The 15,085-nt window shown below is 35.6% G+C and overlaps 1 protein-coding gene across 1 annotated transcript in view; it reads left to right on the top strand.

Moving 5' to 3' along the window:
• Positions 1–5,615: 5,615 nt before the first annotated feature.
• Positions 5,616–15,085, top strand: part of fra (neogenin protein frazzled) — a gene marked incomplete at its 5' end in the record, with an annotated part of 65,644 nt that continues 56,174 nt past the window's right edge. The window contains 6 exons of the mRNA XM_088236501.1: positions 5,616–5,790; positions 7,898–8,031; positions 9,863–10,017; positions 11,739–11,890; positions 12,481–12,587; positions 13,507–13,594. Of these exons, the coding sequence (XP_088092627.1) occupies positions 5,616–5,790; positions 7,898–8,031; positions 9,863–10,017; positions 11,739–11,890; positions 12,481–12,587; positions 13,507–13,594 (811 nt within the window). The remainder of the gene's footprint in view (positions 5,791–7,897; positions 8,032–9,862; positions 10,018–11,738; positions 11,891–12,480; positions 12,588–13,506; positions 13,595–15,085) is intronic.

The raw sequence follows: 15,085 nt of genomic DNA, 5'->3' as shown, positions 1-15,085 counted from the left end.
AACCCTTACGGGTTACATACATTTAACAAAATGTTTTCACTTTTAAAATTCACATTCTACTGTTGATAATAATATTTTTAACATCTTTTGTAAAGGTTGCCTGAGTCTTTTGTTTAGTTTTGTCTGGTAGTTTATTGTATAATTTCAGTCCATGGTTTATAAGTCTCGATTGTCCTTTTCTCGTTTTAAAAGATTGTATATGATATTTTTCCGATATTCTTGTATTGTGTTCATGTTTACTACAATTTTTTTCAAGTTTTAATTCTTCGTCTACAATTACATCAGTGGCTAATTTATGAATAAATTTTAAAGATTCTAGTTTAAAGAGTTCAGTTACGTTTAATTGTTTAGTTTGTTCAAAAAGTTCTTTAGTTGCTGTTAGATAGGGAAGGTCATATACTAACTTTAATATTTTATTTTGCTGTCTTTGTAGTCTGTTTATGTCATTTTGATATCCTGTTCCCCATAGTAGTTGCATATAACAAATTTTAGTTTTAACATATGTTTCATACACTTTCTAATCCTATAACCTTTATATTTTGTATCTAAAAAGGTTCAGCTCTTTTACTTCACAAAATGTCGACAGGTGGAAGAGTTGAGAAATTCTGGATAAACATCGATGTAAATGTTACCTAGTGTGTAAAGTGGCCACTTAAACCAGCCAATGACAGGTCGCAAGCCCTGTAAATGCTTAGATTTACTCATTCCCTTCTCAAAAATAATACTTTAAATGAAACGTCACAAGTTCTTTTAAATCAACCATTGATGGTCTATTAAGTTTTTTTTTTTTTTAAACCACTGAAATTCCTCATTCATTCGGTTCTACAATTAAATAATCTTTGATACGCTGGTCGGTTCGCGCTTGTGCTTCTTGCTATTTGTTCATTTATTTCCAGCAGTAACCACGTAAATTCTGTTTTTGTGCGTTTTACATGCATTCCCCTCCCAACTTCCCGCGTGATGTCATATAGCATCATTTCGCAACAGTATTTTATTTTTAAAATGTATGAATTTCGCGGAAAACTCTAAATATTATGAACCATGTAAATGCCTTGACTTCCATATTCCCTTCCCTAAAATGTTGTCCATCTCTGTTGTAATTTGTAATGAACAAATAATGAGAGAAACCGATGGAAAGACCAACGGTCTTTTAAACGGTTTTCTGGTATGCGGGGCAGCGCTTTCACACAGAGCTGTATTCTTCGTCCGCTTGGACCCGGACAGATTGCAATGTCTAGTCAATCGAAAGTGAACAAATAAAGATATTTATTTGTTCAATCCCTTCTGTGAGCTTTCTCATGCCATCTTGGCCTCTTTACCACCCCGCCCCGTGTTTGCTCAACGTCTACTTCAGGGTTGCCAGAAACTATATTATATGGTTGTTTTCAAAATAAATACAGTGATCAGCGCGATCGCTTACCACGCAAAAGGTCACGGGTTCGTATCCCGATATGTTTGATTGTAAATATTTCTTTGAAAAGCAGTTTTTATACTCGGTCGAAGCTAAAGGCACCTTTCACACATGCCACGCCAATCCACCCGGCCCGGTAATTTTGCCGGGTGCACCCTACAAAAGGTGACACACTGTGTATGCGTTTGTAGGGTGTACCCGGTAAAGTTACCGGGTCGGGAGGATTGGCGTGGCATGTGTGAAAAGGGCCATTGTCTGTACATTATTATAAGAATTTCCAAATGAACAAACAGGCCGCATGATACCCGACGGAGAAATGACGCCTATTTCACAAATATCAACTTTATCGAAACGGCGCGGTCAAATTATAGTGGATTGACATTTATTCGATTCGTATGTACCTATTTAAATTTGATAAGCCACTCTGTAGCACTAACTATGCACAACACTCTTTCAATATATTTTACATGCCCCTTATTAGACTTATTATTTCTGGCTGCGATACGATCCCACTTATTATTTAATGATGCACACTCCTGAACACTTACTCCCACACTAAAACACATAAACACACACCTACACTTACTCTCATACAAATACACAAACACATCCTTTTATTGTAACACAATTTAAAAATATGTATGATTTTTATTTAGAAACTTTGCTGGTCTGTCTTTAAACTGTATTTTAAAAAATATGTTTTTATATTATTGTCGACTGTTTGTTTCTTTAAAATAAATAAATAATATTTATGTTTTATTTTTTAACTCCATAGTTAATGATTGTAATAAAAATATTAATAAAAACGCCTCGGTCAATAAAGTAATTAAAAAAATTATTAGCGTTCTTATAATTAACTTAAATATTTTAAATTTGGCCACCATTTTCAGCGAGTTGAAAATAACTCACTATTAGAAAATGTAAATCAAGTTGGGGTAGAGTGGGGTTCGAACCTCAGACCTCTAATACGTGAGTCCGCTACACTAGCCACGGGACCACAACCCGATTAAAATAATGTAGTAAAACTTAACAAAATAGATTTGAAAAAATATTAATAATATAATTTGAAGAATAAATGATAATTTTATATAAATCTTTATTTAAATTTTGCGAGTACTCTCAGGTAAAAATCCTGCAAAAGAAAATCGACTGGAGATTAGTCGGTCTCATGGTGTACTGGTTATTGCGTTCGCCAGGAATTGAATAAATAAATAATTGCAAAACAATAAATATCTATCAACCGTATTGTATTTTATAATGCCGTGTAGATTTTTTATGGGAGCTTAAATTACTCGTAAAATTGAGCCACTTAGTAAACTTGGCATTCCTTTTATATTACTTCGTCAATGTGTTATCACGTGAAATATAAAACCCTTTTTAAATATGGTATTCATTTTTCGAGGCATCTGTGTTTGTGTGGTGCTAATTATGAATTATTATCAAAAATGATCTAACGGCAGCGCCGGCATTCGAAAGAAATAATTGTGAGCTGATTAAGTGCCTCATTACTACAATATATGGAAATTCTGATGATATTGTATGGCGTATGGATGGATGGCGTCATTGTCAACCTGTAGATCATTGTTCCCGCAAGTCCCGTGCGCATGGGGGGGAGGTGGCCAGAGTTCCCAGCCTCAAGAGATGTTTTACTCTCGCAAATGCTAAAAACATATGAGGGGGGGGGGTTAGCTTAGGTTTTCAACCTTTCTAAATTTGCTGTTAACTCAAGAGGATTTCACCCCCTTAACCACTTAAACCAGCCAATGACAGGCCCTGTAAATGCCTAGACTTCCATATTCCCCTATTTAAGGTATTCTCCATCCCTGTTGTAATTTGTAAATATAGGAAAATGTTTTAAAATCGGTAGAATATCCATCGAGTTCTGGAGATTGCTCCGAAAATCGGTAGGGTTGGTAACGTCGACTATGAAGTACAGTGACAAAAGTGAGATTTTTCATGCGCCCGGACGCTGAAACAAATTTACAAATTGTATATTTTTTTTTCCTTTTTTTATTTATTTATAAAAAACAATTAAAAATACAATATTACAACCAAATACAATTTTTTACATTAATCAAATACATATATTTACATTAACGTTTCCCATTACGTAAAAGAAATAAACAATTCTTGTGTACATAATGGGGAGTGACGTCTTACAATAGATTATTTTATTTTAATTAATAATACTTTCAGGATAGCATAAATAAATTACAAAAAAAATATAAACGATGTTTTCAATCAGTGTTACATAAAGAAGAATTATAGATGTAATTTTTCACTTCTATTCAAATATATTGTATTCCTGACTGTACTTTTTATCATCTTTGTTCATTTCATTAAAGAAAAATATTCCCCTGTAAGTATAATGATGTTTTGCTGTAGTTGTTTTTAATTTATGAATTAAGATATTACCACCTGTTCTAGGTCGCGTACTTACGTTTTTTGACCTAGAAATACTACTATTTATTTTATCTTTATGTATTTGAAGCAAACAATTATTTTTATTTAGCAATTTTATATCTAAAACCTTATTTTTTAAAAATAATTGAACAGTGGGAAAAGTAGACGGTTTTTTCAAAATATCTTTTTAAATTATTTTTTGTATTGTTTCAACCGGTAAAGTATTTGTTTTAAAAGCACCACCCCATCCGATTATTCCGTACTGTAATATGGATTGGGCAAATGCAAAGTAAATTGATTTTAATTTTTCGATGGTTAATATATTCCTTAATCTAATAAATACATATATAAGTTTTCTCATTCTATTTTCAATATTATTTATTTGCTCCTTCCATTTTATATTTTTATCAATTATAACGCCTAAATATTTTATGCTTTTTTCTTCAGTGATTTGAAATATTTGATATGTTTGTCGTCCTTGTATTCGCGTCTTAATACCCCCTGCCTCCCCCCGTTCACTTCCGTCGTTTGACGACGTCACGCCCGTTATTGCCCGCTCCCGGACCAGACTGGCGGGAACAGAGACTCGAGAGTCTGTTTGTCGTCCGTCTGGAGACAAAATTTGTCTCCGCGCCTTTAGTTCTATCGTTTATCTGAAGATCGTAAATTGTGATGGGTATGATTGAGATATTAAAAATAATGATTATGGGAATGGTTGAGATAAATAATAATTAGGATGGTGAAGATAATAAGATAGTTAAAATAATGATGATGGGGATGGTTGAGATAGTAAATAATATTTTGATGTGTGTGGATAGTTAAAATAATAATGACAATTGTTGAGATAGTAAAGAATATGCTGATGTGTGAGGTTAAATAGTTAAAATAATGATTATGGGTATGGTTGAGATAAATAATAATGAGAACGGTGAAGATCATAAGATAGTTAAAATAATGATGATGGGAATGGTTGAGATAGTAAAGAATATTCTGATGTGTGTGGATAGTTAAAATAATAATGACAATGGTTGAGATAGTAAAGAATATGCTGATGTGTTTGGTTAAGATAGTTAAAATAATGATAATGGGAATGGTTGAGATAGTAAAGCTGATGTGGGTGATTAAGATAGTTAAAACAATGATGATGGGAATGGTTGAGATAGTAAAGAATATGCAGATATGTGTGGTTAACATAGTTAAAATAATGATGATGGGAATGGTTGAGATAGTAGAGAATATGTTGCTGTGTCTGGATAGTTAAAATAATAATGAGAATGGTTGAGATAGCAAAGCTGATGTGGGCGATTAAGATAGTTAAAATAATGATGATGGGAATGATGAACTTCAGCCCTACGGGAAATTGGATACAAAAACGTTTTCTTACGCGCGGTAAAAATTAGAGCATTTAATTGTAAGGCAGTTTCTCGAAAATTATATTTTTATAAAAATGAACCACTTTCAACGACGTCACTAGTTCATATGAATCAACCAATGATAAGAGAGTCGTGAAAGATTTCCGGTTTACGGTATTTCATCGGACCAATCGGCAGAACTGACCGACAAGAAGCGGAAGAGAACTAGCCACGTCACACGCGGAGTAATTTCAGAATGTGAAGAAGATTACTTTTTGCACCACAACAGGCCAGAAGGCTCAATCACAGTGGTGATTTACATCACAGGAAAACTGCTGAATGGTGCAGATTCAATAAAAAACACGCACGCATCCGAAACCATTTTGAACATAGATGGTCATCCAATCATTTTCTCTCGTACCCAAATCAAAATTGAATTTCCTTTGCAGGGTCATCCGGCCTGCGGTTCGAGGTCGAGCCGGCGGACGCGGCCGCCCCGGCGGGGGGCGCAGCCGCGCTGCAGTGCGCGCCGGTCGACGGGGGCGCGCGCCTGCGCTGGCGCTGGGCCCCCGCCGCGCCGCTGGACGAGGCGCCGCCGCTGGACCCCGCCGGAGACCCCTACAGGTGAGATACGCGATGCGGTAGTCTGTTGTATTGTTTTGGTTCAATTCAGAATTGTTGTTATTGTTGTCATCTTTTTCATTTTAATTTCTTTATCACCCTCATAATTCTCTTCTTTACTATCTTCTCTTTCTATATCGGTATTTTCCATCATCCTCTCCTTTAAAATTACAGTGATCATTCTCTTTGCTATCTCAATCATTGCCATAATCATTCCATCTTCAACTCTAAAATCTTCTCATTATTTATCATCCTAATCATTCCCATCCCATTCATCATCCTCGCCTTTGAAATGACCACAACAACAACATTCCCTTTCCGCACCTAATGGTGCATAGGGCACTGCATTGGTACACCAATCGCAGCGTATCTTGATCATTTTTTGTTACATGAAGGTAAGATAATCAGTCTGACGCTTCAGGTACCAGTCAAGGAACTATGAAATATTCTGGTGTGAAAACACCCTTTCAAATAAATATTTCATATTAACCATGTCGGAAATCGAACCCGAGACCTCTCACATGTTAGGCAAACGCGCTGACCACTACACTACGAGGCCGATGAAATTACCACAATCATCTTGTTTGTCATCTTAATAATTCCAATAATTATCTTCTATTCTTCAATATTCTTGTATTGTCTTCCCAATCATTTCCATCATCATCCTCTCCTTTGAAATTGCAATTATCATTTATTTTTCCATCCTCATAAATCCCATAATTATCTTCTACTTTTACAATCTTCTCCTTATTTATTATCCTAATAATTACTCATTCTCTCCTTCGAAATGACTATAATCACTTCTTTGACACAATTATTACTTTTTATACTCTAAAATTATCTCCTTCTTTATCATCCCAATCATCCCAATCATTATTCGTCATCATCCTCTACATTCGTTCGGGTTGTTCAAAGTGGCACCGATAGCTGAAAAACTAGAAAGCAAGATGAGATGGTATGGTCACGTCATGCGTAGAGATGAGGACTATTCACTAAGAAGAGCGCTTGACATCCCAGCTAAAACTAGGAGTAGAGGCAGACCCCCAGCAACATGGTGGTCTTCTATTGAGTAATTGGCAGCCCAGAATGTTTCAATTGTGACAACCCAGGACAGAAGATCCTGGCGCTTACGTACAAGGATGCCCGACCTTGGATGAACCGGGATATAGGGGCAGGGAGAAGAAGAAGGTCTCCCCTTTAGAAATACCCTAGTCATCTTCTTAGCCATCTTAATAAATATATTATTATTCCATCTTCCTCTACAACATTTTCCTTAATTATCATTTCCCTCTTTCCCATCATCCTCTCCTTTGAAGGCACCAAAATTACCCCATACTTTCTTCTACTCTACAATCATCTTCTTTATCATCCTAATCATTCCCATCATCATCCTTCCCATAAAATTACCATAATAATATTTTTTCCATCTCAATAGTTCCCATTATTATCTTCTACTTTACAATCTTCTCCTTCTTTATCATCCCAATAATTCCCATTATCATCCTCTCCTTTGGATTCGCCATAATCATATTTTTCTATCTCAATAATAAGTATCTTCTACTTTATAATCTTCTCCTTCTTTATCATCCCATTCATTCTCATTATCATCCTCTCCTTTAAATTCGCCATAATCATCTTTTTCTATCTCAATAGTTCCCATAATTATCTTCTACTTTGCAATCTTCTCCTTCTTTATCATCCCATTTATTCCCTCTATCATCCTCTCCTTTGATTTCGCCATAATCTTCTTTATCATCCCGACCATTCCCATTATCATCCTCTCCTTTGAATTCGCCATAATCATATTTTTCTTAACCATCTTAATCATTCCCACCACCGTCTTCTCCTTTTTAATCATCATATCCCCTTTATACATATAATTATCATCACTACTTTCTTGTTATATCTTATCTCAATCATCCCCACCATCGTCTTCTCCTTAACCATCACTATCCCCTTTATGTTTATCATTATCATCACCAACTTCTTGTTCTTTATCTTTATCATCTCAATCGTTCGCTTCGGCAGTTTTTCCTTTAAAATCATCGTAATTATCTACAAAAGCGCAAGTTTTCTCCAGTTGCAACATGTAGTGCTCCCGTCTTTGCAGAAGCATCCTGGCAAACGGGACCCTGCAGCTGACGCAGCTGGGCAGCGGGGCTCCGGCCGGAGACTACCAGTGCCTGCTGACGGCCGACGGGGAGGGAACCATCGTCTCCCGAGTGGCCACCGTGCAGCTGCCTAGTAAGTGGACCACCATTACGCTGTATGCGCATGCGCTGCAGCTCGTTGGAGCTACTTGTCTGTGGCCTTTAGCTCTTCTGAAGTTGGCGGCAGCTGTTTTTCCACCAAAAATGTCGTACCATTGATTTATTTTTTGATTGTTTAATATTCTTTCTAATGTACAGACATATATCTTTCGATTAAACAGATTTTTTCTTGATCGATATCTGTGAAATGACATTTTATTTATTTATTTATTTATTAACGGACATTGTCCATGTATACAATTTATAAGGTTTAAATATGACAATAAAAGAATAGTTTAAAACATTTTTAAAAAAAAGAAAGAAGCATTGACAAACATAAGGGACATCGAGACAAGATCTGGACTATTTATTTAGTGCTCGTTTAAATCCTTGTAAACTTAAACCAAAAAATTCCAGATCTTATCTCGAGTTAACAATACGACAAAGGCGGGTCATTGGAGAATTTAGGCCATAGTTTGTTCTATGCTGATCGATGAACAGTACTTCATTGTTTCTCAATCTACGAGTCGGAATATTGAATTTTACTTGTCCCAGTAATGATGGAACATCGATTATACCATTTAGTATGCCGAACATATATATGGAGTCAATATTAGTTCTACGTTTTTGTAGACTAGAAATATTTAACATTGACTCTATTTCAGCATAAGAATAATTATCTCTCTCTAGTCCGAGCATCCACGCTATTTTTCGAAGCAAGCGATGTTGGACTGATTTAATGTGATTTATGCGATTGACATAGAATGGAGACCAGACCACTATTCTAGGAGGCATATTCTAGAAGAGGGCGAATATGTATATCACATGTCTTTTTGCGCTAAATTCTTGATAAGATTTTTATTTTCAAATCCCAAGTAATCAGTATATTATATATTGTAAGTTTCTATTTAATAATCTCCATTTATATTGTTATAGTAATTTCTGTATTGTATAATACTAATTTTTAAACTAATAGGTGCATATTTTAACCATAACGTAGGTTAAATGCTGTCGAAATGCAATCCTCATTGTGCCTCAGGCGAATGTGTGGTAAAACGATGTATGATAGGTGCGCAAATGTCGAGATCCGTGAGACTAAGTAAGGCTGAGACTAGCATTCGAGACAGAACCGTGAAAGGGGTGCTGCGTTGGTTTGGACATGTAGAGCGAATGGACAGCGAAAGAACGGCTAAAAGGATCTACGATGCGAATGTTGATGGATGCAGAAAACGAGAAAGACCGATAAAGACATGGCACGATCAAGTCCATCAAATACTTGAAGATGGACATGTCGAGAGTAGGAATAATCGGCGTTCGTGCATGAGAAGCTGTGTGAATATAGAGGAAGCGAGGTCTGTATGCAAAGACAGAGTGATATGGCGTTCTATCCTCTCTGCTTACCTCTACGGGGAAACGGCGTGATGGTTTATTTGTTTGTTTTTAAACGTAGTTTAAAATCACTCATATTTATTGACTCATTCTGGTGAGAAGCCATTGTCTTGCTCAGAGTGCCAATACAAATGTTCATCGCTTAGTTCAATTATTTTAAAAATGTAATGTTTTAGATATAAAACTGTCATATAAAAAGAATTGTCGTAATATCTTTATTCCCAAATTAAAAACAACTACAGCACAACATCATTATATTTAAAGGAGGAATATTTTTCTTTAATGAAATGAACAAAGATAATAAAAACTATTGTCAGGAATTCAATATTTTTTTATTTCAAATTTTTAACATTCGCTTTAGTAGATGATAATCATTTTCACAATTAAGATTAAAGTAGAGGAGGATTTTGTTGTGTAGAGAGTTGAACTCGTTCCAGGTCTGCCGATCTTCGACGCGGAGCCCCAGGACTTGACGCTTTACCCCCGGGAGTCAGCCTTCTTCCCCTGCTCCGTCAGGTCCCGGGTCCCAGCGTACTCCAAGCCGATGGCCGTCACTAGGCAGCACCATCCGTCGGGACCACTAGACGTTAAGGTAATAAGGAATTTCGGTAAATCAAATGAACATATTGCATCGACCTTTATGGGAATTAGACCCGATGACTCAAGCGTGGTAAAAAAAATGGCTTAACACAACCTCGAATAGAAGGCAGCCTGCTTGTGAGAAAATGGATGGGTGAATGAATTATCAATGACAGTATCTGTATACGTTAGTTTCCGATATATTTTTAAATATATTTGGTTGTTTTTGATTGTTAATGTTAAGTCTAAAAAAATTAAATGATTATCTTTTTGAATTTCTTAAGTATTTTTTTTTTGTTAAAGTTTTTAACGTAAATATCAGTTGGTTGGAAGAAATTGCCAATTTGCAATAAGCCCGCCAATGTACAATTTACATTATGTACAAAAGTAAAAAAAATAAATATATATTTATATTAATTTTAGAAACAAGTTTAATTGGCGTTCTGTCCCAGTCCAAATACAGAAAATATCATCAATGTTACCCCGATTGGTTAGTGTTCCTTTGTCTAAAGGCGATTTTGAAATTGAATTTAACAAATTTCAATAAATAACGAATACACCGCCAAATTAATTGATACCCTTTTAAATGTAGAACAGCGTTTCCTATTATTAAGGATACTTTCAAAACTTTACTTCAAAATGCTTTTATGTAACCATAGAAACTGGTTCGGTGTTCTTTAATAAAATCATCGACCTATTAATGCACATAGAAGCACCCGGAAGCCTCTGAAATTATGACACTTAACTTATGCCCAAACGCTCAGTTCTGCCCTATGCGTATTTAGTCGTTCTTTAACCGCCAGTCGGGTTTTGACGTGAGCTTGATATTTGATTCGAAACCGAAATGCTTAGTTGTGTCGTGAAAGCGTGTAAAAACCGTTTGGATGAACGTAAAAAAATGATATAACTTTTTATCGGTAAGTAGGTACCTAGGTACTTGTTTGTGATTAAATTCCAGAATCAAAAATTATTTATTTTCAAATATTGAATTTAAGTAGGTACCTAGGTACTTGTTTATGGTTGAATTCCCAAACTAAAAATAATTAATTTTCATATTCTTTCTTCTCAGAATTCTTTTGCAAATGTCAAACTCTGCTCGTCTCACCAACAGCGATTTTGAAAAATGTATTGAATATTCGTTATTTTTATTTTAGATTACCAAAAATCCAGTAAAAGAAATTAACGGAATAAATAAAGATTGGGATCCATAAAAAACGAATGTTGTTTGTAAACATTCAAAAACAACTTTTTTAATACACAAAAAACAACATCCTTCTATTTTTTTATACATGCATTCTCGGCGAATACAGTCCTGGTAAACGATGTGGATGTTCAAACATGGGCAGAATGGTGAATGTTACACAGTGTGTAAAGTGGCCACTTAAACCAGCCAATGACAGGTCATAAGCCCTGTAAATGCCTAGACTTCCATATCCCCTTCTCAAAAATTTTCCCTCTCGGTTGAAATAAATTTAAATATGAACAACTCCCTAGGGAGGAAATCCAGCCAGTCTGCAAGCATTTGGACATAATCAAACATTGATGAAAAAAGCATTTACCCTTCTTACTTTTTTCTAATTAATAATTTTAAGATTTCAAAAGCTATAAATATGCTCATGGCAAAGATCTACATTTGGCTAAAAATCGCACGTAAATTGGTCCAGTAGTTATTCAGTCTATCTAGGACACACATACAAACATTGCCGTTTATACATATCGATTTATTGTTTCCAGATCCAGTGGCTGAAAAATGAAGCGCCCATACGATTAGACGCCACCCGCATGACTGTCCTACCGTCGGGGGCTCTAGAGATTGACCCTGTTGGGCCCCAGGACAGTGGGGCCTACAGGTGCAATGTCTCTAGATACGGTGGTGCCGACTATAGGTGAGTGCTATCAAAATCCCCAACTTGCTGAAAAGGTTAGTTACAGCCTTTATTGGAAGAGAGGAGATCCTAAATGGTCACTATGACTGCCCCCTGCAAGAGACGTATCGACTCAACTCGAGCACCCATAGCTAAAAGCTCTATATTCCCTGATTCCGCCTCAACCCAGGGACAAACTTCCTCTCCAGCAAAGTGGTTTCAGGTTGGAATAACTTGCCAAACATGGTTGTCCATTCCACCTAGGGGCAGCCGATTTAAGGAAGAGATGAGACTTGATAGAGACATAAAAGATCCTAAATGGTCACTATGACTGCCCCGTGCCAGAGATGCATCGACTCAATCCGAGCACCCATCACTGGAAGCTCTATCCTCTCCAATTCCACCTCAACCCAGGGACAAACTTGTTCTCTGGCAGAGTGGTTTCAGGCTGGAATATCTTGCCGAACATGGTTGTCCATTCTGCCTAGGGGCAACCACCGAGACATGCAAAACCTTTCATTGCTACTTACTTTGTATTTATCTGTTTCCTCGTCTCTTGATAATATGCTTCCCAGATACAACACATGAAGATGAATGTTTTCAATTTTCAGATTAAGCAACAAAGCCCAGTTGACCATCAACACAGACTTGTCACTGGCCGAAACTGTGACAGCTCCTAAGTTCATAGCTGAGCCACTGTCACAAACTGTCATAGAAGGTGAGAAGAATTACTGTATTGGAACCAGGTTGTGGTCCCGTGGTAGTGTAGTGGTAGTACCATCACAATTAAGTTATATCTTTGGTGTATAGTTAATACATTTGCGGTTTTATTGATATTTGTATGAAAGTCATTAACAACAATATTTTAAGTTTGTCCAAATTTTTGTAGACAAGGTTTCAACTCCCTGGGGAGCTGTTAATATTAACAGTATTGGACAAACTCAAAATATTGTTGATAAATTACCTGGTCCATGAAGAAGTATAGAAATTGAAAAAATAATATTTTCAGGCGTTGCCTAGTCTAGTATGTAGGTGAAATAATTCAATTAGATGAATCTCACCCGCATAAATAAAGGTTTCAGCTCTTTAACTTCACAAACATCAACAGATGAAAGAATTGAAGGAATATAGATGTTCAAATTTAGGCATAATGGTGAATGTTACACAGTGTGTAAAGTGGCCACTTAAACCAGCCATTGACAGGTCATCAGCCCTGTAGATGCCTAGACTTATACATTACCTTCTCTTAAATGTTCTTCATCTCTGTTGTAATATGTTAAAGTCATTAACTATAGAGTTTTGTAAGAAACGAAAATTATAAATATTATTAAATTTAAATAGGTACTAACGAATCTAATAAATGTCAATCCACTAAAATTTGACCGTGCCGTTTTGATAAAGTTGATATTTGTAAAATAGGCTATTCTTTTTCGCGTATCGTCGGCTGGTTTGTTTATTTGGAAATTCTTGTAACAATGAACAGACTTAAAAATTTTCCATGATCGGAATCGATCATTTTCCTGAGCATAAAGAAACCCCGTTTTGTATGTAAAGAGTCACCGCACTCTCCCGCGATGTTTAGAAAGGTTAAGAATAAAAGGGTTAGAAATAAAATATATTTATCTGAACTGTTCTAGGTTCCCCCGTGGCGATGGACTGTGCAGCTTCCGGGAACCCCCGCCCGGAGATTATATGGCTGAATAACGGTGTGGCCGTAGATTTGAAGTAAGCACTCCAACTTCTAAGTGACTGTATTATAATTCTGTGGGCTTATAATAGAGTTCCTATGCCAAAAAAGTTTGTTAGAAAGAGTTTTGTTTGTTCCTGTAGCGACAGCAAAAACATAATGAGCAATTTCAGTAATTTTTTATGTTTTTATTTGTTATGAGACTTTCAAACTAACCTAAAAATTTTAAAAAGAAATAATTTGTGTATCGTATTATTAGTGCTACGATCTTTTACAGTTTTGTAATTTGCATATCTTGCATATACACATATCTACCAGTGGCGAGCGGTGATTTATTTTATAGGTAATCTACAAAAAAAAATTATCAATTTGTACATATAAGTACATAATATGTAAGCAATATAATTATAAATGACTATTTTTTTTGTGGTTCTGTGAAAATCAACAATTATTATTGACTTTGGAAGTCTAGGCATTTACACGGCTTATGACCTGTCATTGGCTGGTTTAAGTGACCACTTTACACACTGTGTAACATTCACCATTTGTTTATTTTAGTGAAGTTAAAGAGCTGAAACCTTTATTGTTGTTAAGAGATTCATCTGACTGAATTACTTTACACTCATTTAAGGTATTCTCCATCCCTGTTGTTATTTGTTATTATTAACCATGCGATATACGTAGCTTTGTTCTACGTATACTATTTTGATACTACAATACTTGTGCAAAAGTTTATTAAAAAATACCACAATGACTTGAGTCATCCCTGAGCACTGGCCGATTCCCTTTAAAATAAATAATGCCAAAAATGGCCACTTTGAACGCCACATGTCCTATGTGATACATAATACGCCGAAGGTTTTTTAAATAATGGTCTTAGTTTTTCTAGTGTGCAATTTGGATAATTTGGATCCCAGATGTTTAAACAAGCCATAATAACATCTGCTTGCTGCCGATAACCGTGCTCTAATCTCGGTACTATAATTGTTATCAGTCATTTCAGTACCTGAATATACTAAAGGGTATAGATTTTTAAAAAAGATGTTCGGCTTCTTTGTCAAAATATCATTCGCCGACCATTCTACGCATTCTCTATAAGACAAGAATTCCACAAATATCGAGCGCTTTATCACGGGGCACCCCTGAGAGTCTCCCATCTTTCAACCCAAGAGCTAACATACTGAATAAAAGAAAAATAGTTCTTCGGAAATACTGTTCGAAATACTAGTTTACAAATACAGAATCTTCAAATAATATTTGTAATCTGCAAGCTTGTTTTAGTACTAAAAAAACGTGACTAGGTTAAAGACGTAAGATATAGTGTACTTTTTTGTATGGAGAAATAAGCTGAAGTAATCAGCTAGTTTCATCAATTATACTGTCTTAAGAATTGACAAATGTCGTAAAAAATCATGATCAAGCTAGAATTTTTTGCTTTAATTGCGATTTATTAGAATTTTTTTATCATTTTGAAGAGGCCACTTTTTTAAATTTAATTTTTTTTTTTTTATTTAGTTCTATGATTAACA

Source organism: Micrasema longulum, unplaced genomic scaffold (assembly GCF_059751315.1).
Source record: "Micrasema longulum isolate JH-2025_06_02 unplaced genomic scaffold, ASM5975131v1 h1tg001563l, whole genome shotgun sequence".
Taxonomy (NCBI): Eukaryota; Metazoa; Arthropoda; class Insecta; order Trichoptera; family Brachycentridae; genus Micrasema; species Micrasema longulum.
This window is presented reverse-complemented; position numbering and strand designations above follow the sequence as displayed.